Source organism: Rhipicephalus sanguineus, chromosome 1 (assembly GCF_013339695.2).
Source record: "Rhipicephalus sanguineus isolate Rsan-2018 chromosome 1, BIME_Rsan_1.4, whole genome shotgun sequence".
Taxonomy (NCBI): domain Eukaryota; kingdom Metazoa; phylum Arthropoda; class Arachnida; order Ixodida; family Ixodidae; genus Rhipicephalus; species Rhipicephalus sanguineus.
In genome coordinates, this window is record NC_051176.1 from 51,177,061 (window position 1) to 51,202,983 (window position 25,923).

The 25,923-nt window shown below is 47.5% G+C and overlaps 1 protein-coding gene across 1 annotated transcript in view; it reads right to left on the reverse strand.

Annotated features, from left to right (window-relative positions):
- Nucleotides 1-955: 955 nt before the first annotated feature.
- The window catches only part of LOC119391368 (putative ferric-chelate reductase 1 homolog), a 68,635-nt gene continuing 43,667 nt past the window's right edge, over nucleotides 956-25,923 (reverse strand). The window contains exons 2-3 of the mRNA XM_037659054.2: nucleotides 2,108-2,315; nucleotides 956-1,180 (exon numbers count right to left, since the gene is read on the reverse strand). Of these exons, the coding sequence (XP_037514982.1) occupies nucleotides 1,087-1,180; nucleotides 2,108-2,315 (302 nt within the window). The 3' untranslated portion in view covers nucleotides 956-1,086. The remainder of the gene's footprint in view (nucleotides 1,181-2,107; nucleotides 2,316-25,923) is intronic.

Genomic DNA, 25,923 nt, shown 5'->3' on the forward strand with positions numbered 1-25,923 from the left:
GACCATGCTGAAAAAGTGTTGCAGCGCCCCTTTAAGGCTACATTTTGCAACTTTTGTTAACGCTCGAGTATAGATTTCCCATATTCGATTCAAAGCCGCTTAAACGCTCAATAAGTATCGGGATTTCGGTACGAAAATCATCTAGGGGAGATCTAGTTAATAACATTTCGTTTTCTTTTAACGCAAACATGTTTGAATGAATCTGCTTTTTTGGATAAGAGTGACTTAAGAGAAAATAAAGCAAGAACGATGATTCCTCACAACGCAAGAGCTTTTCGACCTCGCAACTCTTCTTAGAGTACAACCACGCTCGTTTCTGTACAGCCTGTGCGAAACTCTTGAGGCCTCTTCCGTGCACGCGCTGGCTCTTCTAGAGCGGCAGAGCGCAGAAAGGACACGTCGGCGATTCACCTCCACAAGCGAGGACAGCTACACAGAGCAAGTAGGCCCAAAGTTGCGAGGAATGGTCTTGTGGTCGTGACACTTCAAGGCGGAACCTGTATGAGGTCGGCTCCGTGCGTATCGCGTCAGTGGATAAATGCGCTGGTATTTATATATAACGGGTAAGTTGGGTTATATTCGTGGTTCACGACGCAAAACAACCGGGACAGACCAAAGCAAGGAAGACAGCGCTAGTGTTTGTCCATTCTTTCGTCCGTCCCTGTCTTTTCGCGCTGTGAACCGCAAAAAGTGTCTTTTATGTGAACGCCACAGTGACATGACCGAGAGGCCACGTCGTGCACGTTCCATGTCGAAGATGGCTATTCTCCTGGTTTGAAATAGGTGCTCCTTTCACCTGGCCGCCTGCTTTGATTTCGTTTGAAACTCGATACACCCAGGTGAGAAAAAGGGGGGTGGGGGTAGGAAACAAGTGCTGCGGTGACTCAGGTATGCAAACTCGAATGCTCGAGTGCGCTGTGCTAATAAATGAATTACGGTGTCGGTTGCTGAATGCGGACGGATTCCTGAATTCTGGGCGCATATATGGGCTATTCTTCGCTTGCGGAGGTGGAAACGCGATCGCGTGTCTTGCTCTTGGGTGGCGTGCCCTCCCGTTCTTGTTGTATGTAAATGTGAGCTGGCTTCCTATTTCTTCTTGATGTACTGCAGCGTCGGGACGGCCGGCACAGCTGCTACGAGGCCGGTGTAGTACCGAGCGTACGACTCCACAACGGTCGCCCTGTTGGGAAAACAAAAAAAAAAATTGTTACTGTTGATGGCTTATAGATACGCGTGCGCGCACACCTAAATTGCTAGGAGTGCGGCAATATGGGCCAGTTGGTTATGCATGGTCTCGGATAATACCGGTGTAACTTAGGGAAGCGCGTGAACACACATCACGAAGCGCAAACTAACAACTATTTGTTAGCGAATCATATGTAAGTTTACGCTTCTTGTGTGTTCACGTCCGACCCTGAGTGGCAGGGATATAATCCAAGACACCTAATTTATCTCTACAGTGTGATCGGACTAGCCAACTTATGGAGTAGCCTTCCCGCCACATTAATTAATTAATCAATTAATGAATTAATTAATTAATTCTCAATGTACTGTAGCCCAAAGGAGATACTCTAGAGCAGGGAGAACAAAATACAAGGTGGCAATGAAAAACACAAATGCACGGCTAGACCATCGGTTCGCGATATATAAAAGTAATCTAACAAGCGATGAAGATCGTATTTGGCTGAGTAAAACACTGCAGATTTATAAGGAAGAAGAGATAAGACCGCTAGAAAGCCTTGCCTTGGTGACGTAACGGGGATGTATTCAACTCGCAGTAGTCGGTCTACAGTAGGCTTGATGTAGCTGCTGATTAGAGGAAACCATGTAGAGTTATGAGAGCATAAAAAAAAGGAACTTTGAAGGTTTGGCATGGCGACGGTAAGACACAGAGTGTGATAAGCCGAAGATTCCAACGATAAGAACTAGATGAAAGACGCCTGTTACAGCGGTGATAAATGAACCGTAGGATTTTAAAGGCTCGATTTTGTCGGTGATCATATATACGAAGCCAGGACAGCCAGGGTCCCGGTCGCTGTAATTCTTGTCAACGATATAGAGCGTCATTGTAGGTGGTTACACAGTACAGAGTGTCAAGGGAGCTCACATGAAGACGACCTCTCCCTCGGGCTGGTTCTGGGGGGGCAGCCAGAGCAGGGACACGTGGCTCTTGGGGTGCGCGTCATTGTGGGTGACAGCGCTGCAGCTGACCGGGTGGGTGCCCTTCACCTTGAGGAAGGAGCCGATGCGCTTCTGGGTGCGTGGGTCCATGGCCGCGATGAAGAAGCCCTTGAACGGTGCGCCGCCCAGCTCAACTGTAAAATGCACGAAACACAGGAAGGCGAGCGACGAGTTTAATAATAATAATGTCTAGGGTTCACCGTGTTAAAACTCCAATATGATAATGAAACCAACATACAGCGGCGGTCGTCCTCCAGTTCACTTTGCTGGGTGCATGCTTGGGAACACCCAATAACTGGACACGAGGACGACCGTCGCTGTAGCTCAATTAGTAGAGCATTACCCGGAGGTTGTAGGTTCGGTCCCTACCGGCGGCAAGTTGTCTTTTAGTCGACGTCAGTCTCTTTAGATTTATTTCATAATTACCTCATTACAGTTAAAGACCACGAATAATGCCCCTACACTTTCCTCGGCTTCACTTGTGTGTTGTTCTCATTAGGTTGTGCATAGCAATGAAAACGAGCCCTTGATCAATTCCCCTTGCTTCGTTCAATGGGATTCTGGACGCCGTAGTGGAGGGCTCCGAAAATTTCGACCTCATGGGCAGGGGCGTAGCCAGGGGGGGGGGGTTCAACCCCCCCCCCGAAATATTTCAATATATCTCGCGTATATATACACGCACACATACAAACGCACACACGAACATGCATAAAGTATGGTTGAACCCCCCTCCCCGCCTCCCCCCCCCCCCCCCCCCCCACGAAAAAAATTTCTGGCTACGCCTCTGCTCATGGGGTTCTTTAACGTGCACCTAAATCAATATACACGGTTGTTCCTTGCATGTCGCCCCAACCGAAATGCGGAAGGCGTGGCCGGGTATCGAACCCGCGCCCTCGAGCTTAGCAGCGCGGCAGCATTCCTGCAAAGTTACCACGGAGGGTCGGACGAAGAGTTATGCAGCGTATTCACGCACACAAGTATAATCGTGCCTCGTGGTGCACACTAGAGTGAAAAAAAAAAAAAAAACTGTTGCAAAAGACACGTCTATGAGAGTGCGCGTGATCATAGTTCCGCTTCATGTCTGTATTCCTAATTTTCTCTTTTGGCGAGCGAAAATATGGTCTGTTTCTTTTCTTCGTGAGTATCAAAGTAGTTATGGCGGCGTCAAGTTTGCAGGAAGACGTAACGACGTCCTACATCCGCGATATTATTTGATTCCGAAATTAATTCAATAAGAACAGTGTCCCGTTTACGCAGATTTGGGTGCACATTATCAGCCATGATATTAGGTGCGTGATATCAGCCGCGAGTGATATCGAAGAGCGGTGATGAAAATGAGAAAACTATGTTACATAAAAATAAAGAACACGAATAGGAGTAAAAAACCCATCAAACGCACATTTTCTGCGTTAATTTACCGCGCACATATGCGACAAACCCAGATAAAAAGCTCACGAATTAAGCTTCCCGTATGCGTACTTATTATTGTATATCTGAGGTATTACTTCCCAAAGCCACGATATGATTACGAGGCACGCCGTAGTGGAGGGCTCCGGAAATTTCGACCATCTAGTGTTCTTTAACGCGCAACTTAGTATAAGTACTCCACTACGGCGTCCCTCATAATGATATCGTGGTTTTGGAACGCAAAACCCAAACAGTTATTATTATTATGAAGTCCAGGTTTTCACGGATGAAAAAAAAGTAGAAAAAAGGGCTCCCCTGACGGATATACCTTGTGAACAAGGCTCCCGCCACGAGGGCCAAAACGTCTTTTCCTTATTCTTTTCTCGTTGGTGTTCCTCTTATTTTTTTTTTTTTATGGCATTGCGGCTTTGGCACTCAAAACCCCAGAAATTATTATCAATTAGTTGAGGTCGCTTCGCTGGCATTACTACCGGCGAGGAAAATCAATTCGTGTATATTGGGGAAAAGATTAGATGTATTTTTATTTTAGTTTTCTTTTTGTCGAAAAATGTAACGCCTGTACCAACTGTACATCGCGTATACTATAGAATTCCAGGCGCGTAAGCAGAAACGGCCCCAATAGCAACCATTTTCGTCAATAAAAGTGCACTTACAGGAGTGTACTTACAAGAACGGCAAGGTGGACCCGCGGGTCACCCAATTTGGAGCCACCCGGTTCTAATAATGGCCACTGATAGCGCACGGGCACCGACCGCGGCGCCGTCACGCAGGTCGGCACCCTCTACACAGTCAGTGCACGTCTGCGGCGTTGCCGGTAAACAAGTATGGCGTCCCTTTCCACACCGGGCCTGCCCGCCCCGAAGAAGCGCCACGAGCTTTCTTTGCGCTCGGCGAGCACGGAGAAGGAAGAAAGCACTGTACCGGCTTTTTTTACTTCTCCGACATCCTGATCTCACGTTTAGGCGCAGCTTCCAAACTTCGTGACCGCCCGGTTAAACGAGGTATACACGAAACCCGGAACACTACCTTATACAGACGCTCGATCGCCGACGTGCTCTCTCCTGTATGCTGAGGGCCCTAGATCGCTTCGTTCGTCTGTATAGCTCCGCAAAAAGCTTTTACAACGGTCGAAATGTCGCGTTCGTGCCACGAAAACAAAAACAAAAAAACAACAAGCCGCAATGTGTGAGCAGCGGATACCAGAATGCCAGTGTATACGTATACGTGTGCCGCGGAAGCGGCCTTCGAACTGTTTTTCTAGACCACTTTTCATGCGCACGAAACAAGGAACGGGGATGAGAGAGCTGCTGTTCGTATTTTCGTGTGCGATTGTTTTTGCGTGTGTATACGATGCCCTGAGGGGGTGGTCAGTGGGCATGCAGGGACACGAAGTACGGGAACGCTTCGCCATGTTTAGTCCTAGCCGTCTGCGCTAGTTGAGCGTCAACATCACGTTTTACCGGAGTAATGGCGCCTTCTAATAAGGACATCGGAAGAGCTCGAACTCGGCATGCTTGGTGTGAGCGTCCAGGTTGCAAGAATCCCGCTGCCGAGGTTTTCCGAAGTCCCACTCTTATAGGCATGAGGAACGTTCGAACCCCCTTGAACACAGTGAGACTTTAAGCCCCGGGAATAATAAGGCGAAGGTTACTACTCTTTCTGTGCCGCATCTGCAAGACGCTGAACATGCAACGGGCGACTTCGCTATGTGTGACTGCATATCAGCGGCGTTCATGGCTATCCTGCAAGCTAGCGGCGCAGATTTAAACACATTTTGCGTCTTTTAACGAATACAGTACAGCAAGCTTGTACACGAAAAGCGCATCTCGCGCCAATTTGAATGGACATATGTCGTTCTTAGCTGTTCAGAGCTGGAAAACGAATATCGGTTGCAAACAATTTACTTTTAAAGCATATCGGGCCCAACTATAGGTCGCACGCAGAGGCGTGAATTGAGATTTACGCGAAAGTGCTGTAGGTGTATAGTGCTTCGGACAGCGCAATCTTATGGCAAGTTCAAACAAAATGATCAGCGTTGTTTAATAGCCAAAACATGGCACAGAGATATAAAGTAATGAGCTTCGCTTGCTTAGCAGCCGCACGCCTTTTTAGGTTTTTCTCATTCAAACGGCCAATGGCAGCCCAATAATGTAGCATTCATTGGTGAGGGTCCCTTGTTCTGAAGGTCGCCCCTCCCGAGCAACTGCAATTCATCGGCACGATGTGCAAGAAACAAAGGCCGCCACTGTGCTTGAGCGCGCCTGAGCTTCGGCTGCCAAAGAAAGGAAGGAAGAAAGAATAACGGTGTTGTTGCAAGTCAACGAGCGCGAAGAACATAGGAAAAAAAAAAAAAAAACTTGGAGGGCGCTTGAGCTTCGCCTTCAGGAGTAGAACGCGATAGCGTAATCGGGCCCCGTGCGCATCGCCTTGAACGGCGCCGCAAGGAAAGGAACATCTGTGCGCGTAACATTGGCCGTTTCAAACTATCCCAGGAATGCCTACTGCAAGTGCAGTTGCGTAGTGCCCACTACGCAATATTTCTTCCTTTTTCAAATTGGCCAAGTGCCCTCTACGAGTCCGTAAGGTGCTACGCGCACCTGCAAACTTTGTAATGCGTGGGCAGCTTTAACCCTTTGTGCGTCAGATGGGACACGTACGTCCCTTTTCCTTCTGCAGAAGAATTTTTCTCACACATCACCTAACGCAATTAGCGCAACGCTAGGTCGCTGCTATCTTATCTAAGTTTATGTAAGCTTGGGAAAAATTGTTTTACTGCGGTTTCGGAAGGTAGCAGTAGTGCCGCAGTGCCGTTGAAATTTGTTCCAACGCTTCTGAATTTTCCTCTCGTTCAGATAAAAAAAAAAACTGTTATTCAAAATACCAGGTAATTCTCTCTTTTTCTCGCTTTCTAGAGAGGCGATTTCACCTTCCAGTCATCATGTGTTTTTGTGCAGTAACTTGGCTCATAAATGCATCAAAACACAATCCTTCGTGAAGTTTCTACACTCTTCGCTAAGCCTAGTTGTGGATAACGGTGCAGGTGAATAATTTACTCGCTATCATATACCTCTTGTAAAGTGAGCAGACACTCAGGGACGACATCAGTACTCAACCATTTCGACAGCGGAAGAAGGTACAAGTAGGACAAAAAACGGTTGGTGTATGCGGTAAAGCAAGCTTTACAGGAACAGAGCACAGCCCTATGAGGACTTGTTGCGCAGGCGCTGTTCTGCTGCTGGAAATGAGCCGTGCACAACGTTCCTCTGCACAACTTGAGAAGTGCTCCTCCGTGCCACTTTTGTCGACCGTTTCATCCCAAGTACCTGATGATGTGATCGCATGATGGTACATATGTGTCCCACTTTTTTTCCAGCGAAGTACTGGCTTGATGTTGATGAAATTTGTCTATACAACTTTTTTTGTAATTTATATGTATATACCACAGCCGGTTTATATAACATCGTGTCAAAAATATAGGCGAACCTACAAACGGTTTAACCATACACTCGTTGCGCAATTAACATGTTTGACGTCTGATGCGATTCTACGATTCTGTCGCGCAATATCACATGCGTTAAGGAGACTCCTTCCACTACATGAAATTCTTATAGCGTTTTCTAACGAAGCGATTTCAAGCACTGGCTCACTCAGACCGAATACTTTTTATTATTTATTTATTTGCATCTATCTCAAATTTTCGCTCACAGACAACGCCTACTTTTCGCTCACACCCAACGACGACGACGCCGACACCGACACCGACACCAGAATTTCTGCGAAACGAGCTCTTTAACGCTACCGCGTTAAAAATCGACAGAACGATAATTCCAGCGGGAACAACACAGTTCTACATTCTGCCAGAATCATAATTGCATCGAAGTATATGATTGTATTCCTTCTTAACCAAACAATCACACTCACTTCAATTTGTGCATCCTTCAAAGTATAGGGACATTCAACAACGTTACGTTCACTGTATCAAAGGTTTCCCGCGCAGCATATCAACATCTTCCTTAGCACTGGTCTCTCGGGCCTGCTTCTGTATCATTAGTGTTTTTCTTGAACAAAAGCTATCACTTAGCCGGTCGCACGGCAAAAGAAAGAGATAGCAATTCATTTTTACTAATGAAGGAGAGACCGTGTAACTCATTACGAGGCAAGCCTTGACCCTCAAAGCTCTTGAAACAAAGCTACCTTGCGTGTGTACGTTTGACGCGCCTGCGGTCGTGCCCAGGGTCATTTGAAAAGACCAGGGGCTCTTCCTTCCCCTGACCCAGTATTCTTTTTTTTAAGTGGAGAAGCCAATTGGCCACTGCATAATTGAGAGAGTGCTATAATGCTACAGCGTTCTCGACTGACGGACCTAAATACTTGCACGTAAACGAACGTTTAAACTAATAACGATGGCTACGTGCCAAGTAGAAAGTGAAACTCCGTAGGATTGAGATGGGCGCAGGAGCCATGCCGAAAGCGCTGAGCTGGCTTCGGCCACATCTTTTTTTTCTTCCCCTCCCGCAGAATGCCGACCTCGACAGCCGTTTGTAAATGAAACCGAGACGGCTAGTACGGTGGACGCATGCATGGAGCGGTCATCGACTCGCCGCTGAGGAAAGGGGCCCGCCATTCGAGAAACAAAGCTCGCATTCTTCCCTAATGACGACGCTCGCCCGCATGTATAATAAACACGCCCATCCCGCGCTGTGCAACTGCGCAAAGCGCGCGTCCTCGCGTACTTTTGTAAAGAGCCAGCCGTGAAAGAAGCTAGGCATGAGCGCGGGTAAACGAGTTGCATGCGGCCGGCGGCGAAGGCTCAATTTTCCGCCACCTCTGGCGCAAGGAAGCAAGCACGCGCGGCTCTTCGGGACGCCACGCTTTCTTGAAGATTCTAGCCCTGCCGCACTTAACTCGGAGCGCTCTGTTGATGGCGGTGATGAGCGTGATGGTCTACAACGTTGCAGCTCGCGCGTTGGCCGCCCTCCTTTCTTTATTTTTTTCTTTTCTTTGCTTTTTTTTTTCTAGCCGCCGGTATTCCTGGAGCTAAACGCGGTAGCGCGCTTATGCGGGAGCACGAGCCCCCTTTTATACGGCAATAATAACGGCACCTATGCGGGAACGCGTGTAATAACATCACTCAGTCCGAAGAATTTCGTACGAAACAGGGGCGCATTATTAGTTCGGCTTCGTACATACATCATGCAGATAGCTGCGAAAGGAAACGTATGTATGGTAATGCGCACGCTGGAGCCTCGGCCACACGCACCCTTTGATGTATGCTACTGAATACACCTGACCGAAAAGCGAGGCGCGAAGCGTGCTCGAGGTTGTGACTGAAGTTGTAAGTAATACCGTTGTAACGTCATGCCTATATGTATTAGGCCTACATCCATCCATCTAAGTCAAGGCAGTGAACGCTGTTGCTTGGTGCGCCGCCATACGGCTCCAATCGACAGGGAGCGCTTGCGTGAACACAAGTCTGGATGAAGAAGAAGAATTGAGGATTTCGGCAGATATAAGCGAGAAGAAAAAAGACATGAAAAAAGGATATCGAGGATAAAGGCGAGGTATCACAGAGCAACGAAGTTTCGGCGGTCACCGCCTCTTTCGCGCTCCGCACTGGTGGTCATGATGATGATGCTCTTGAATGGTGTGTCGCTTGTGATGCGTGATGTTACATTTACCCGTGATGCCATGCGAACGAGTCTAAATTCGAAAGCACGTTTCCTTAATGTCCTTACTGATCATGGCTTTAGTAAGACTGCTGCAACCCGTGTAAGTGGCCTCTTTCGTTTTCAAGGTATGCCATCACGCCTATCGTCGCCTATAAGTTTTTCTGGTTTTTTTTAGGGGTGGGGGGGGGGGGGGTCCGACAGTTCTTTATGTATGGTCGTGGGTGTGCTTGTATGTACGCGTGTACACACATATAGAAACAAAATGTGAAAATTTCGGTAGTTGTCGGGGGAGGTGTTGAACCACCTCCCCAACCACCTCCCCTCACTTTGGCTACGTTGCTGCGGCATACGTTGTGAATTAGCTGCCATTTACTGCTCGAGACCCACGTATTGTTCACCGCTATTCCGTTAGCTTCAAATCCTAAGGACTCGGGCAAATGTGACGAACGTTCCTTACATACGGATGAATAATGCGCCGTGTGCCACGTCCCAGCAAAGTCACCACATTACAAAGCACGGTCTATTCTTGTCGTTTCGCCGCATCCTGCGGCACGCTGTTAAAAGTTGTTGCGTAATAAGGTGCGTGCAGGCTATTGTGCCTCAGCACAAATGCCACAATGTCGCCGACCTTCGAACAGCGAAGGATACTGGGAATCGGGGAGTCTTCGCCCTACCGTCCCCGACAACCGACGCTATAGTCGTCGTTCTCTGGCGCTTCTCGGCGACTGAGACATTCCTAAGCGGGATCGAGGGGAGAAACGATGGCGCGCCGCGCACCTGCGGTGTCGACTCTCCGACGCCGTGGTAGGTCTTCTCACCTGTCTGGCGCTTTTTGTGCAGGTGCGTCTTCAACGAGCCGCCGATTCCCCAAAAAGGATCATCCAAGGTGTAAATCGCAAACCGTCGTCAACTGGCCATTGACCTTTGGAGGCACAGGCGTGCTCTTCATTATGCTGCTGCCATTGCTGCAGGATTGGCGGAATCCTGGCCACCGCGTGGAGAGGAGAAAGAGTGAGTGGACCGCAATCATGTTATTTAATCCGGCGCACTAAAGAGCAGCGGCGCCTGTTCACTACGATCGAACGATGTAAATACAGTACACAATGTGTTATCCTCCATCAACTTGTCCTGCTCACTGCTCCGGGCACGATACCCACTCGTGTCCACACTGGCCACGCTACCCGAGTCGCAGCAAGACCAACCTACCAGCCAAGTAGACAGCCTGAGCTTGTCTTTGCACGTCCGCCCGTTATTTAGCACGCAAGCCTGACACGTTTCGCAGCGACTAGAAAGCGTGTAAAATGTTGCTATAGGATAAAAGCTAATGTTAAAAAAAAAAAATGAACGCGCTGCGAGTTTTGCGCATACTCTCGTCGAAAACAAGAACACTAGAGACAGAAGGAGAGGGGGAGAGATAGAGAAATGGAGAAACAGTGTATGCAAATGGTATGCAGAGTATGCAAATTCCACTATCTCAGTAAATTACGGAAGGGGAAAAGGGGGCAAGGCGCAGATTTCCAAGGGAGGCCCGAAACTGTGCTCTGTCCTCGGCTTTGTTTCATCATTGACTGATCGCCTGGATAATAGGCTGCGCCGCGTGAAACAGTGCTCCGCTTTGTCTCGTTCTCTGCGCGATCAACGTGGCCGATGCAAAAGACGTCTTGCTGTGTGCTTATTATACTGTAGCGACACTGTGCAACAATGCTTTTCACTTGGCTAACACGACAGATAAGAAAACAATGCGCTCGTGGCGTGGGATAAAAAATAAAGAACTGCACTCGTTGTTGTAGGAACGCCGGAACAAACCAGAGTTTACTGCGTCACAAGACCTAAAAAAAAGTTATAATTATTTCAGTGTTGATGACGGCATACATCACGTAACCCCGATGTGCAGTACGGAAAGTGGGGTGAAACGAGATTTTATCCGACAACGAACGCATGGCTATGCATTTCGTTTGTAAATAAGAAATTTCGTTTTAAGCACTAGCAAAGTAAGTTGTTAAAGTGTGTATTATATATAATTGAAACGATTCGAACACGCGCTATAGTTGCCAAGCTTACTCACTCAACTAACGCGGCGGCTGCATTTTCGATGGAGGCGAAAATGTGCGCGTTAAAGAACCCCAGGTGGTCGAAATTTTCCAGAGCCCTCCACTACGGCGTCTCTCATACATATTATGGTTTTGCGATGTTAAACCCCAGACATCATTATTATTATTATTATTATGACTAAACTAAATATCACGAGCCGTATTCGCAAAGCCTGTGGTTCGTAAGTCTCGTTGTCATTGGCCGGTCGCCTTCGCTAATTATGTACCCAGCTTCATGATTGGTTTAAATTTTCCTTCACGAGTAATCTTGTGAAGTAATCTTGTGAATACTGGCGCATTGTCACTGGGAAAAAATATTACCGGGACATAACTGCCTATACAAGTGCTGAGATGAGTTGATATATTATAGTGTTCTATGATCACTTTAGTTCCTCTAAGTGAGACATCACACATCGGGCAGAAGAACACTTTGAACGTTGATGTATTTCGCAACCTGAATATTGCGAAGAGGACTCAGAAGCGTCTGATGGGATATGTGGACAGGCAGTGACATCACTATCGCGATGAATATCCCACAACCAATGTCGACGCTAGTACAATGAACTCTCATTTGAGTGAACTTCAAGAGACCCAAGGAAATAGTTCATTTAACTGAAAGTTCACTAAACTGAATATTTACTGGAACATGGAACAGCACTGGGCACAGCAGATATCGAGTCAAAAGTGTGAAATGCAATTTATTTTGAAAATAATTCTGTAATTTCCATTTGGACTGGCGGCCTTAAAGCGCAAGAAGAGACAAAGCTGTCCACAGAGCCCACGTTTCTGTGCACTGCCTCTGGCAGAGCTTGTTGCTGTGACACGAATTCTCGTAACTTTTTAATATATCCTACAGCCTCGGTACAGTGTAGCCTCGGCTGGAGATGTGGGATTTGAACCTGCCTCAGCCATCTCATCTTCCTCCTCGCACTCTTCTCCTTCCGGTTCCCGACGAACATTGGAAACAATTTCCAAATCCGATGGTTCTGCACAGGTAACAAGGTCACTGTCACACTGAACATAGTCTTCAACTTCGTGAATTGATTTCAAAAATGAGTCCGGATCCGCGGATCAAGTTCGTTTAACTGAAATACTGAAATATTCACTATACGCAGAAAATCGTTTAACTCTAAGATTTGTGCATGAAATGCAAAGGAAAACCGCCGGGTATTTTCTAAAGGTTCGTAATTCTGAAATATTCGTTAAACCCACGTTCGTACAAGTGACAGTTCACTGTATGTCGTTTGGAGATGCGTTCAAATCGCCCCCTAATTACGTGAGAACAGGCCAAAGAAGTGGTTTAAAATTTTAATGCGGATATTTGCTATCGGACCTTTCGATTGACGTTGAGAGCATGTAACCGTTTGATCGCCGCAGGGTAAAAAAAGAAAGCGAGTTCTCAGTTTGGTGTCGGGCGTCTCCCACGAAATCAGCCGAGCGGCTCCCATTGTACTGCAGAGCGCCAGCTCGTCCAAACGGTCCGCAAAAAGCCACACAGCCACGGAAACGAACACGAAGGTTCGTCCCTATTCCTCGGGCATCGTCCAAGGAGGAGGTGTCTCTATTATCGCGTGACGTGTACTGAATGGGAAACACGTAGAACTAGGCAAAAAGAAAAAAAAAAGAAAAAAAAAGACACTGCGCTGCATTCCCCACGCTCCATTCTCGTTGGACGCGTTGCTTTGAATACGAGCGCTATCTACCCTTGACCAGCCGGCCGTGCTTCGTGTCCCAACGGCCAGACTGAGCGCCAGTGTGTACAGAAGACACGTGCACGCGGGATTAAGTCAAAGCGAGTGAACGAACGTTATTCGGGTCATAAATTAACGGTTCGGGTCACCGTTGCGGAGAGAGTGCGAGAATAGAGGAAAGGTAACTAGACCATGCCTAGTTTGCTACCCTGCAAGTCGGGAGGCGAATGAGGGGGGTAAACGAGACGCGAATGCGCTCTGTAGGTATAGCGGCGCAGGGCTGTTGCGCTTGAAGGTATACCTATAGGCCGCCAATTAAATTACTTAGGCCCCTATTGACAAAAGCATCTTATGAGCATTGCTATTGAGAGAACGTTTCATACAACAGTGACATCGCACATATCATTAGCGAAGCCGGCTGACCAATGTGGCAAAGAGCACTTTCGAACTAAAAGCTTTGCGAGCGCTTTTTCTTGGGCTAGGCGGAACAGCATACTGTATTCTTGGATGCGCTTGAACGACAAGGACACGGGGAGGTTTGTGGCTTATGTGTGCCTCTCTGTGTCCTTGTTTTTTAAGCGCGTCCAATAATACAGTAAGTTTCGCGAATTCGGCCCCTGGTGACCCACGCCGACCTTACACGGTGACTTTGGAACAATTTTCAGAACACACTTGCACGTGAAACGATCCAGTGACGTTAGTATACACAACTTTGCAAGCAATTATCGAGGGTCTAAAAGTTTAATCACCAATCAATCGCTACACGAGTGATTAAACGATACGAGTCTGCGAAATATCACGAACTAGTTTTATTCGCCCACCCTCTCCATCGCTCGTCGGCCCACAAGGGAGTGCTTTGTGGACGACGCGCCCATGTTGACGCCCTTGACCATTGTGTAGAGCAACACCCACGTGTGCGTCAGGCCTTCTTTCCATCCCTTCCCTTTCTCTGACACTTGTGTTCCCCTCCCCCAGCGTAGGGTAGCCAACCGGACCTCCCTGCCTTCTGTCATTCTCTTTTCTCCCATCCGTCTTTGGAACCGCTACATGTGACAGGTAAAACATGCCCTACGACATGCGTGGGGTTCTTAGCGTATGTAACGATGAATGCTTATGTATATCTGACAACGCGGTGATGAAAAATTTGGAGATCACGCGTCCAAGTGCCGTTATTGAGCGATGTGAATTTGATAGGCTGTCTAGATATTCAACTATTGAAATAAAAAAATGAGAACAAGAAGATCGCAGATAATAACTCAGAAATGGGGGAGGGTGGAAATTAAGACGAAGCGAACAGGTCGTCCTCTTCCTTTTTTACAGATAAAGGAAAAAAATAAACCTGAGTAGAAGATACCAATATCGGTAGCGCATGGGTGCCCTGGTGCGGGAACTCCAATGCGACAGACAGCGCCACCTGTTTCTTTCTTTCTTTCCAGTTTGTTTCCTTTTTTTTTACGGTGGTCTTTACTGTTTTTATTAGCGTCTCACGGTAGGAGTTGCTTCTGTGGTATTGCATATAAGAAAAAAAAAAAAAAAAGCAGGCCAGGGACATTTGGCTAATAAAGCTCGCATAATTTTTTTTTTCTCACCACTTATCAACACTGACAAGACCACCAGTGATGGAGTCACCACTGTGCACTATAAAACGTAGTGGCCGCCCCGAGTGGCCGCGCATGTATAACAGCGCCTTGTGCCGAGGCACGACGCAGCTAGCCAACGCCCAGTGCACGCCTGTCCAAAACCGAGAACAACCTTTCAGGAGAGCCACGTGACGGAGCGACACAGCCGACTCTTGTTGTAGTGTTGCGGAAACAACGAGGGAAGCGAACGGACAAGCGTCTTCGTTTTTGTTGGACGAGTGAGGGTGGGTCCGAGATAGTAGACGCCGGTCAGGTCTTTCTTTTTTTGTTTTTCTAGCTAGCTCTGTTGCTTTTTTTCTTCTTCCTTGAGTCTTCATGTGAAGTGCGTGGCATACATTCCGCTTGGACACTGGTACATCGTCATGCGTGCCAACGAGCAGCGACGGTCGCCCACAGCTAAGCGCAGACAGGCGACACAGGAAACAAGCAACGTAGGAAGCAAAAGCAGGACCAACCCTAGCACCGCGGGCTTCATTTCTTTATTTCCTGGTATTTCTTAGCGTTCCGGTCACGAGGCGATACCCTCCGCGCGGCAGTGGGCAACTGCTGGCACCGGTGGCCGCGATGGCGCGCCTTTCCGTCGTGTTCTGGGGGCGTAGTTTCCGGATCGAAGCGACGGGACACGTCAGAACCACTTCGCGAGCAAAGTGGGCGATCACAGATAAGCACTAAAGACTATTCTTGAGGAGCTTAAAGACAATCCTCGGACGGAGGTTGACAGAGCAGCCACCGATTAAGGGAAGAAGTATCGGGCTATAGTGAGTGAGTGAGTCGTCGACTGAATTTAGATGTGAAACAATACGGTAACACGCACAGGCGTGCTTCTGCGACCATGGCTTTGTAAATTAGAATACGTCTTACGTGCCACGTACAACACACATGAACGTCGTGAGAAATGACATCGCGAGAAACAAATAGATATCTGCTTGTCTGGTTCATTCTTAGACGATAAGGAACCTTTCAGTTGGCACGTGAGACCCTAATTCATAGCCAAGAACAACTACAAATCAGAAGGAGCAATCTCACCACAGCTTCTGAGTTGTGCTCGCCAAAGGGATGCCGGGATTCGTTTTTATTTTAACAATTATTAGACTAGCCCACGACGATCGTATAGGGGACGACATTATACCAGGGCGCGCTTTGAGTATGGAGCATAGAGATATGTAGAAGCAAGGAAGTAGGCATAAAAAGACTGAAGTCAGCGGCGCAAAAGTGAACAAGTCGGAAGCAGAAGCCGAGTGTGGCGGAATACTTCAGAAGACAAAAATAGAAGAGCGTATATACTAATTAGACGAGACTGAGCAACATTTATTGAAATGATGGCCTTCAGTGAACGTAAAAGGCTACGCTTCGACCAGTTTTCACATATCGTTGATTGCGCCGTTTCTTTGTTTGTTTGTTTTTTTTGTAACAATCGTCACAGCGCTATACTCATCACCACGCTGCTGCCGCGTCGTCGCGCGATCACAAATTCGCTCTTAAGTACTTGAATCATCCGTTTAAGCCATAGAAGTTTGTAGTGAATTCTGGAACACGTCAGCTACCTTTCCACTGCGTATTGTGAGCAAATGAAGACTTATTGTATGCAGTTTTCATTGGGTTTTGTTACAGCTGGCGTATTTGGTACAATGTACAAAATAGTTTGGCCGCTGTATAGGCGAATACGCAGCGCAGTATTTGATGCCGCCGATTCTGAAATAAGCAGCGATCGTGCCATAACGTTGTATTACTTGCGCGTTCGGTGCTTGGGGAGGAGAGAAAAGGAGCGGCACTAAATACTATTCTTGAGGAGCTTAAAGACTATCCTCGGACCGAGGTTGACAGAGCAGCCACTGTGAAAGTATACATACATACTGTGTATACGGGGAAACAACCACTACAAAAGAAATACGCCTCTTGCGGTACGGCAGCTGGTTGTTCGAGCCAGCAAAACAAATTGTTTGCGCCAGAGGTAGGGAGCGACTCCTATCCCCTTCAGCGGCGGTGGCTACGTTCGTGTACGCGACTTGTTTGTGCTAGTTGTGCCAACTTGTGGCCAAAAAGAGAGCAAGATACATTGCTCATTAGACGAATTGAAGCTTCTGCATAGTGAATATGTCTTGACTTAACCTCAGTGCGCTGTGTATGACTGTAGCCGGTCCCTTTGGTGAAGGTGCACTACGGTGTTCGACGGGTCGTTCGACGTACCGCGTTCTAGAACCAGTGTCAAGAGTATTACTTTTCTTTTCTCGAAATGAACTCAGCCAAGCAGTAATTGCGCACGCATTTGTAACCTCTGATTTCATTTTTTTATGTCAAAATAGACCATGGCTGACTGCAGAATAATGAAGTATTGAATTGCATGCTAATTACAATTAATTAGTGAAACTCACAAAAAAACAACACATTATTTCATTTTCTTTCTTGGAATGAAATACGGAGTGCCTTGGAAATATGGTGTGTGAATTTGACACATTCGTAGAGAGTGGATAATAATTCGAGCCTGAAGGGGCATAAGACCTTTTTTTCGTGGGCGCCGCCATATTGCCTAGAGGGTGGCGCCATCTCTGGTCTGGCAACCCACTGGCATCTGCGAAGCTCCGCGTTTATATGGCAGGTATGCGTGCGGCTGCAGTTGCCGTCGGTTTTTTCGTTCCGACGCGCTGAATTTCGTATCAAGTGATGCATTCTAGGCAGGAAATGAGTCTTTGAGACGTCCTGAAAAAGTTTAATCTGACGATGGTCAAATATGTTAATATACGACGGCGCGAACGTGTCGCAAGTGGTCGATGTCATATATTTTCGGCACTGTCTGTTGGAAAACCACGCAAATATTTCGACTCGTTCTAGCAGGGCAAGCAAGTGCTGGCACTCTTCGGGGATACAATGAATTTTTTTCGTGGACTGTAATCTTTTAGTTTGTTTTTTCATTCACGGTTCGTTTATGCTCTCTCACCGACTACCGCTCGTACGTGTGGTCGTGGCTCGATTTCGTGGCGAAGACGGCATCTTTTTACTGCCCACAAACCGTCGTCGATCTTGTTTCTCACCTTTTAAGTGACATAAGTGACCACTTATTACTCGCTCACTTATTGCCCACCGGTGTGGACGAAATTATACAGCTGTTTACAGGGAGTTGCTGGTACATAAAAACGACGCTGACGGTCGACATGCCAGCGCGCTTTTGCTTCTTTTTCTTTTTTTTTTTGTTTTTTTAGAGTGACAATAAATGATTAGCTTTCGGCGTAGAGACTATGATCGACATCGGAAACGATGACTGTTTATTTTTTTCAATAACTTCATCTACCAGATGTGCTGTTTTTGCGAAATTCTGGCTGTCGATCGCAAAGCTAAGCAGCAAAATTAGCAGTTCCAGAAACAGTGTGCAAGCGTAACAACGTGGTTTTTAATTCGTTCCTTAGAAGAGAATTAACTATGCTGCATATCATTGCGCGACTTACCGGACGCTGTTCTTGACCACGTAAAAAATTTCCTGTCTGAAGTACTAAGAAAAAGTTCTACACACGAAACGACAATCTTATTTTATTTTATTTTATTTTATTTTGTTTTATTTATTTATTAATTTTTTGCTGTTCGGCTTTCATATCACATGTCGTCTACGATACACCCCGCTGTCTTGCGGAAGTTGTAACCTCACGACAAGCATCTCGCCACGACCTATTCATGTAGTGTTCAACGAATCTCCGGGTTTTACAGGGTCGGTGCGGGACACAATTTAAATGTATGATGCCGGTTATCTCGTTGCGAAGTGAGGGATTGCTCGTCCGGTGTTTATTAACGCTACATCAACTGCGCCGATCACCGCGTTCAGCCGAGCTGCCAGGCTAATCGTTAGACCAAACACATCATATTCAACTATAATAATAAGAGGAATCGAAAACAACACAGGTGGTTTCTCAGGAATGTTAGTTCACCAGTGGTGCTTAGATGTTTCGTACTTTACCGGACAGTGCTGTACTTGACCGCTTATGTTTGTTCGTCAATCTGGCCATATCCGATTGTCATTTGACTGCTTAGAACACTGGGCATTCTGGATATATTGCGGCCGGCACTTGCCGATTTAAAGCCTGTAACGTAACAGAAACGATGTATCTTTAACAGTCCGCAGCAGCGAACACTCTGCATTTGGTGATGCACATCGCACACGTATTCAGACAGCAGTTTCCTTTTTTTTTCCGTAGTTGTTAGAACAACCAAAAACGGCAAAGTGGTTTCCCGTTGACCTTTCGCTGGCTCACATCGCAATGAAAGAGCAGAAAATCCGCAGGTCAACCTAAAACACGCAAAAAAGGTTCGCCACTCATCCAACAGCACCAGCCCGCACACTCCGCGCCGTCGCGCACGAGCCAGAAAGGAGTAGAGCGCTGGTTGCCAGACCGGTCCTCATCGCCCGATGCAAAGGTGGATGATAGCAGCAATACCTGGACCGCTCATCCGTGAAGCGCGAGAGCGTAGCATCTGCCCAAATAGCCAGGTGAAAGCGCGTACCGGGCAGGAAAAAAAAAAAAGGGCTGAAGAATGAAAAGTCAACGATCTGTAAAGGCGCCTGCGCACAATACCCCACGAGTTGGTACTGTTGTTGACTGCAGCAAGGTAGTACGAATGTGGCGGCAGCCGTGGCTAAGTATTATATAATAACGGTGTTTCTACCATCGAAGAATACTAAAACAGTGTGCTCCATACGTAAACGCGGTGGTCCAAATACGCGCTGTGCAATTGTACACGTGAAGTTTTGTATAAAGACACTATTATATGGGATGCCGGAGTGCGCGATTCGGCCGTATTGGGTCATGTAATCCTAGCCATAACCAATACGCGGTCGGTGTCAGTAATTATTTTGAGCACTAATAAACAAATACTCGTAATGATGCAATGTGAGCTATACAGCGCAGTAGAGGCTGCAAATTATTATTCAACTGTTCAGTCTGAGAGCATGAGCGCTTTCACATTTCCTACTATACCGGAATGCGGCCGCCATTCTGTGTTCTCGATCGCGCGATATCTCGTACTGTCGAAGCTGCACAACTACAGGTATATGATTACACTGACTAACCACACAGTGTTCCGCTCTGTTACGGTCACCGTTCAAGAGGCGTACACTATCGCTAGTTCAAGCCATGCAATCGTGCACGTACAGTGAGCATGCGCGTTTTAAGCGGCCCAGAAGGAATGAAATTAAAGTGGGTTATGGCGCCCCGAAGGAATATATGGCTCAAATATACACCACATGCATATCAACTGAAGGACTCGAAAGTGATTTCAACCGTCTGTCGTTGTTAATGTGCAACAAAATCCAAGCTCACGAATGTTTTCTATTCCGTCGCAATGGGAATGCGGTCTCCGCGACCAGGAACTGAGCCCGAGACCTTGTGCTTCACGGCAGAACGCCTATAGCCGCTGACAAAGAAATGAACAAAAGAAATATCATATGCAGATTTTCTGGACCCCAGTGGTTTAATTCGCGTGAACGGCACCACGTGGCGTATCGACCTTAAAGAATTAAATGTCCCGCCGTGAGTATGCAGTGAGGCGGCACCAAAAAGAGAATCGAAAAGAAGCAGTACAGACGCCCTGAGACTGTCGCTTCACCTCAGCACGCGGAAGTGTAGGCGTTATCTCGAAGGCGACGATTGGCAACGAATGGACAATAGACGTCTGGCCATGATAACTGCACCCTCAATGCATCCAGTGTATCGTATTTTTATTCGTGCTTTTTCTCGGCTTCTGCGCTGCCGTAGCGGTGGGATATTGCCGCAACCTGCCGCTTCCCGAGTTTTTTTTTTTTTTTAACGAAAGTGTTTTATGGCGGCGTCCACCACGGCTCCACTAACGTATTTCCGTCACGGATATGACGTTGTAAAATATACACTAACAGATAGCAAAGAAAAAAACTAGAAGAAAAAGTTCTGTTGGCGGGAGTCGAACCTACGACCCCTCCCTCCGCAGCGCGAAACTACTCGGCCACAGAGCGTACGTTCCTCAGCCTACTAACGGCGAGCTATTTATATACAACATTTACCGTTCGCGGTACTCAGAGCTCGGTGGCTTCAGCGTTGTGTGCACGCTTTCAACATAGATCACACATACGGCCTTCGGCTTCTTTTCTGCGCCATTTTTTTTCTGTCCTCTATAGTTCCAGAAAGCCATGAGACAGTTGTGCTTACACGGTCATTATTTCTGAGTGATATTGGTGGAGAAACCATTGCGTGGGCAAAATTCCTCGCGGCGATCACACGCGTCCGGTCAGCGCCGCAGAAATTGCGTTCGCGCAACGGTAATTGCTTTGCCGGCGTGGTCAACTCACTCGTTCACGCTTCATATACGGCGCCGCCTTTTTCCTCGATACGCGCTGCCTGATGAGGCATTTAGAAGACTTCATTCGGGGCGAAGAGAGCGCTCGCACCTGCCCCGTTCCCGTGTCTATCGCGATGACCTTCTGCGCCGCATAACGCCTTCCTCCCGCGCTGAGTGCACAAATGGGCTGTGCATATCTCAGCCACCTCGAATGCAGATGAAGTTCGCACTCCGGGTCGAGCAGACACTCGTGGGAGTGAATGATTCGAGCAGTGAACGCCAGCTGCGAAAAGTACTCACTCGCTTTAATAAGTGTAGAACTGTAACCGCAGGCACCTAATCTCTCATTCATTTCTTTTTTATATGTTTAAAGATGACTATATTGAGCGAAAGCCGCGCCCCACTATAAAAGGGCTTATATAGGCTACAATACATAGAGTGCGGCGAGATCAGCGGTGATCATTTGTGCCGACGGCCCGTTTACTATACGCCGACGCCGAGCAACTCAGTCTTCCTCGTTTTTCTTTTGTTTTTTCGCTATTTATATTTGGAAACGGTCAGCAGCAACGCGCTCCACCGTCTTGGTCCTGGGTGTTGAACTAAGGAAGAGCGCCAACGCTTGGCTATGCAGTGTCTCCGCACCTGAAGGTTTCGGCGCAGCGCAATGGCCCCGCTGTTCAAATCGCATGTCGTTATGGTTCAGCCGGCGCTGCGCGAATTCAGACGAGCCGTGACGCGTCAGCGATGCCCTTCTTGCACTATATACTATATATTAAATTGGGCGTTTTTCGGGTCGCATACAAAGGTCGCGGGTTCGATTCCGGCCGCGGCGGTCGCATTACGGTAGAGGCGAAATGCTAGAGGCCCGTGTACTGCGCGATGTCAGTGCACGTTGAAGAACACCAGATGGTCGAAATTTTCGGAGCCATCCACTGCGGCGTGCCTCATAATCGTATCGTGGCTTTGGCACGTAAAACCCCAGATATATTATAAACGGGTCGCATAAGATTTATTAAAAGTTTACGCTCGTCATTGCGGCGTCTATAATTTTGGCATTGCAGAACATGTTCCGTGAAAGCTGAAAGACGTCTCCATTGTATGCGTAACTTCCCAATAGCTCGTTAAGCAGCGTATGAGACAGTACGGTAATCCGTCTTCATGCCGGACTTAATCCTGACTCCTGAAACGATTGCAGGCGATTGCACCTTGGGTCTCAAAGTGGGCCTTGTTCAAGAGCCCAAATAAGAAAAAAAAATTTTTTGGACTGGCGACAGCCTGTACAGTATCCTGCTAAAGCATACAGATATACCATCAGAGTAACATGAACAGTCACATGACCGTCAATACTGTGGGCTGCGCTATGTACACGCCGAAGCAGCAACAAAGAAAACTAACTAAATAACTAACCAACTAACCAACTAACCAACTAACTAACTAAACTGAATAAGTAGGAAATGCCACGACTGGACTCTCTCCGAGTTTTCGCAATTCTGCCTGCCTCTATCGCAATGAAATCAATTTATATGGAATAGCAGCGACAGCAAATATCGTGCAAGATTGCGAAGATAGACTTGAGAAAGATAAATGCAAGACCGAGTTTAGCAACCGCGAGGGCCCGAACGAACGAATTGCGCCTGTATACAGTCATCGGTTGCAGGTTGCACTCATTGGAAGATGTACAGAACAACAAAATACGAAATGATGCATGTACGTGCATCTACTCTCGTGCAATACATGCATTAAAAGCATTAATCTGTTCAAACTAAAGCGAAAATTTAACACAAATTCTGGGAAAATGACTTCGTGTTCGCTGCGACCCCCTGTTGTTTCGGAGGCGTTACGACCCCCTGTTGTTTCGGAGGGAAGCATTTGTGAATGCGCTTGCCAAAGAAACAATCTAGGCCAGCAGCAAAATTTTGTTTTGGGCGAGTTTGTTCATTTCGTCGCAGTCATTGGCCGAGCAACGCGCTAAATAACGCCGAGAAAAAGAGAGCACGTTTTATGAAGTACCTGTATTGTTTGAAATCGGTGACCGCACAGGTTTACCTACGTCTCCGTTTGTCCTTATCTTCGTTTTCTCTGCCTCTTTTTTTTTTTTTTTTGCACGCTGCTCGGTCTGCATATTTGCGATAGCCGAGATGTCTCCTGATATACTCGAATAAACTACGTATCAAAAGTTTCATGCATGTAGTAGAGCTTATTCGGCGTGTGAGCGCATGAATAAACGTGACTTTAAACTACGGAAGAATAGAGCGGTATAACATTTTATGTGGCATTTGTGCAGCTGCCACTCGAGTCGGAATGGTTGTGCCACAAACGGGAAAAGCTAAATGGAAGCTCTGCACAATGGCAGCTATAAGCCAACAATGTCTGTCATAACTGGTTCTGCTTCGTTCAACAAAACAGATGGAAATTGTTGAGGGTAGAATGACAGCTAGAAAAAAGAAATCTTAAGAAAGAGGGCACCCGATGAGGGACGGCCCGCACGCACTTATCAATAGAATAATTAGTATTTCTATATATCGCTATATACATGTATATGTATATATCTCAGGTTTTGACATGTCTTATATGGATACGCCGCTTCATATCTCAACAAATGTGCCACTATAAATTTATGTTCACACTCCCGACTATGTCACCGGTCGCACGACCACTTGCTACTGCAGCGACCAAGGAGCGACTCAAAGCGGTCGATGTTCACGCCGGTCAATGCAACCCCGTCGTCACACAGAATTCACGCCGGTTCGCCCTGCCATTGTCTCGTAAAATGAGCTGACATTCTGTTCCTGCGCATCTGATTGGTTCAGAGACTTTCGACAGCAGTAATGCGACTGAGCCAATGTAGGCGCTTTTCGACCAAAGTGGGCGTTCGCGACCAACTTAATTATTCGCGCGAACGGAGCTATTCGCATGTGTGAATGAGCGTTACGCATGCAGGTATATTATACGCATAAATGAAAGCAGGTAAACGCTATCCGCGCGTCCAATTACTCGAGCGCTATACATTACCTACGCTACCGGTTCTGTTCTAATATATTCCCAATGACGTACAGTCCTGAGCATGCATATGTAAACGCTCTTACACTATGGACTAGAGCCGCATGAAAATACACGCTATCAGCCTGAATTAACAAAGAAAGGCATTCACAGCAGCACGCTATCTCTAGATTGCGAGACGCGGCTTGGAAACTGACTCCCCGTTTCTCAACATTTATCTGTCGGCGTTCCAGGAGTTTCCGGACCTTGCGGCGCAGCGACCTGGAACGGTGTGTGTGTGTGCCCCCGGTGTCGCGTGACCGTCCGGCCGCTGTGGCTGTAATTGCCACGACCTTGTTTTGTATGCGCATTCATTAATAGCCGCACCGTGGTTCGTTTCCAAGAACGGGTAGCGCTTGCTATGTCCTCGAAAAAAAAAAAAAAAAAAAAGGGGCGAGCTACTGAAAATTAATTACATGCCTCGGACACATCCTGTTGAGACAAGTGGAAAAGTATGTAAAAACGAAAACAAAAACATTCAAGAAGTGATTTTGCTTTGTTTGAAGTGGAATAGAGAGATAGATTAAGATAATTTTTTTTCATTGCCAGGAAGATATGACAGTCCCTGCGCAAAACCTGGAATGCAAAGGGCACAGAGCCCATGCATGTTTATTATACGGTTAACGTATATGAAAACACGGGACGTGAAGTAATAAATGATCAGGGTGACACTATCTTGCTTGCCGCACATAGCGTGCCTGCTTGTTGTCTTATATCTTTTTTTTTTAATCGTTCTCCTGATTCCGAAAGGCGAATGCAATTCCTCTCACGGACGTGTTATAGGCGCGCCGTTTTCCGACATCCTGTCAACAACGATGCTTATCTGCTTATCGACTGCTACTCGCGCGCGCTATCGAATCATTTACTATCGCAAAATAAGAGGTAGGTATTTACTATCGCAAAATAAGAGAGCTACGAAAGGAGGTAGGAGAGCACGAATAGGTAGATAGGAGATAGTGTTCCTGTATCAGGGGTTCTATATGCCGTCACATTTGGCGCCCGCCGCCGCGCAAGCAGACAGGCGCCCTCGCCAGACTGGCGCGGCGGGCCGCTGCGATCACCGCACACAATACGCGTTATCGCTGGCCAGCAGCGCCCACGGCCCCTCCGAGCGGTACACGTTCCTTCTACACCCCCTTCTGCCACCATCTCGCACGCACATTCCGCTGCGTGCAATGCCGACTGCCCCGAAGTGGTTCAGGGCTCAGCCTCCTCCTCACTTCCATTCTCTTTGCTTTCCTCACGCCTGTGTTAACGTAGTCTATATACACGGCTCGCTGCGGCGTCTAAACAGCCGGGGCGTGGACGTGGCGAGCGAAGCGCGAGATGGCCGAACGTGCTGGCCCATTGTTACGCGCGCCGTAGGGTCCGATATGCGTGCACTGCACCCTGACTGGATAGGCTCGCGTGCGCTGCAGCGGCACCGCCGCTGGTTGTGCGAGGGAAAAAGAAAATCAAGCCGCACGTATCGAAAGTGAGTGAAAGTGTGACGCGGTATTTAAGGTGATTTAGAACGAAGTTTCCATAGCTCATTTTGCTCTCTGTCTCTCGTAGCCATGCGCCAGCGAAAGCGAGTGGCCAACGTGGGTGCACGCGGAGAAAACAACAACGGCCACAAAGAGAAACAGGCCGCTGCCATTGTCTTCGACGTGGCGGCTATTTCGTTCGGCTTTCTTGCTGTTCGCAGCAGCAGCGCAAGATATATAGCAGCGGCTATAGTATACGTACACATACGCGCACGCGCGCCACTGGCCAGGCGTGTCTCGTTAAAGGTCATCTCTCTCTTTATGCGCCCGCGTTGCTCGCCAGTGGGTTGATCGTTCGGTCATTCCTCACTCCGCCACGCTTTCTTTGATCTTTGCTTTTGTATTTCTCCCGTGATCGCAAGATA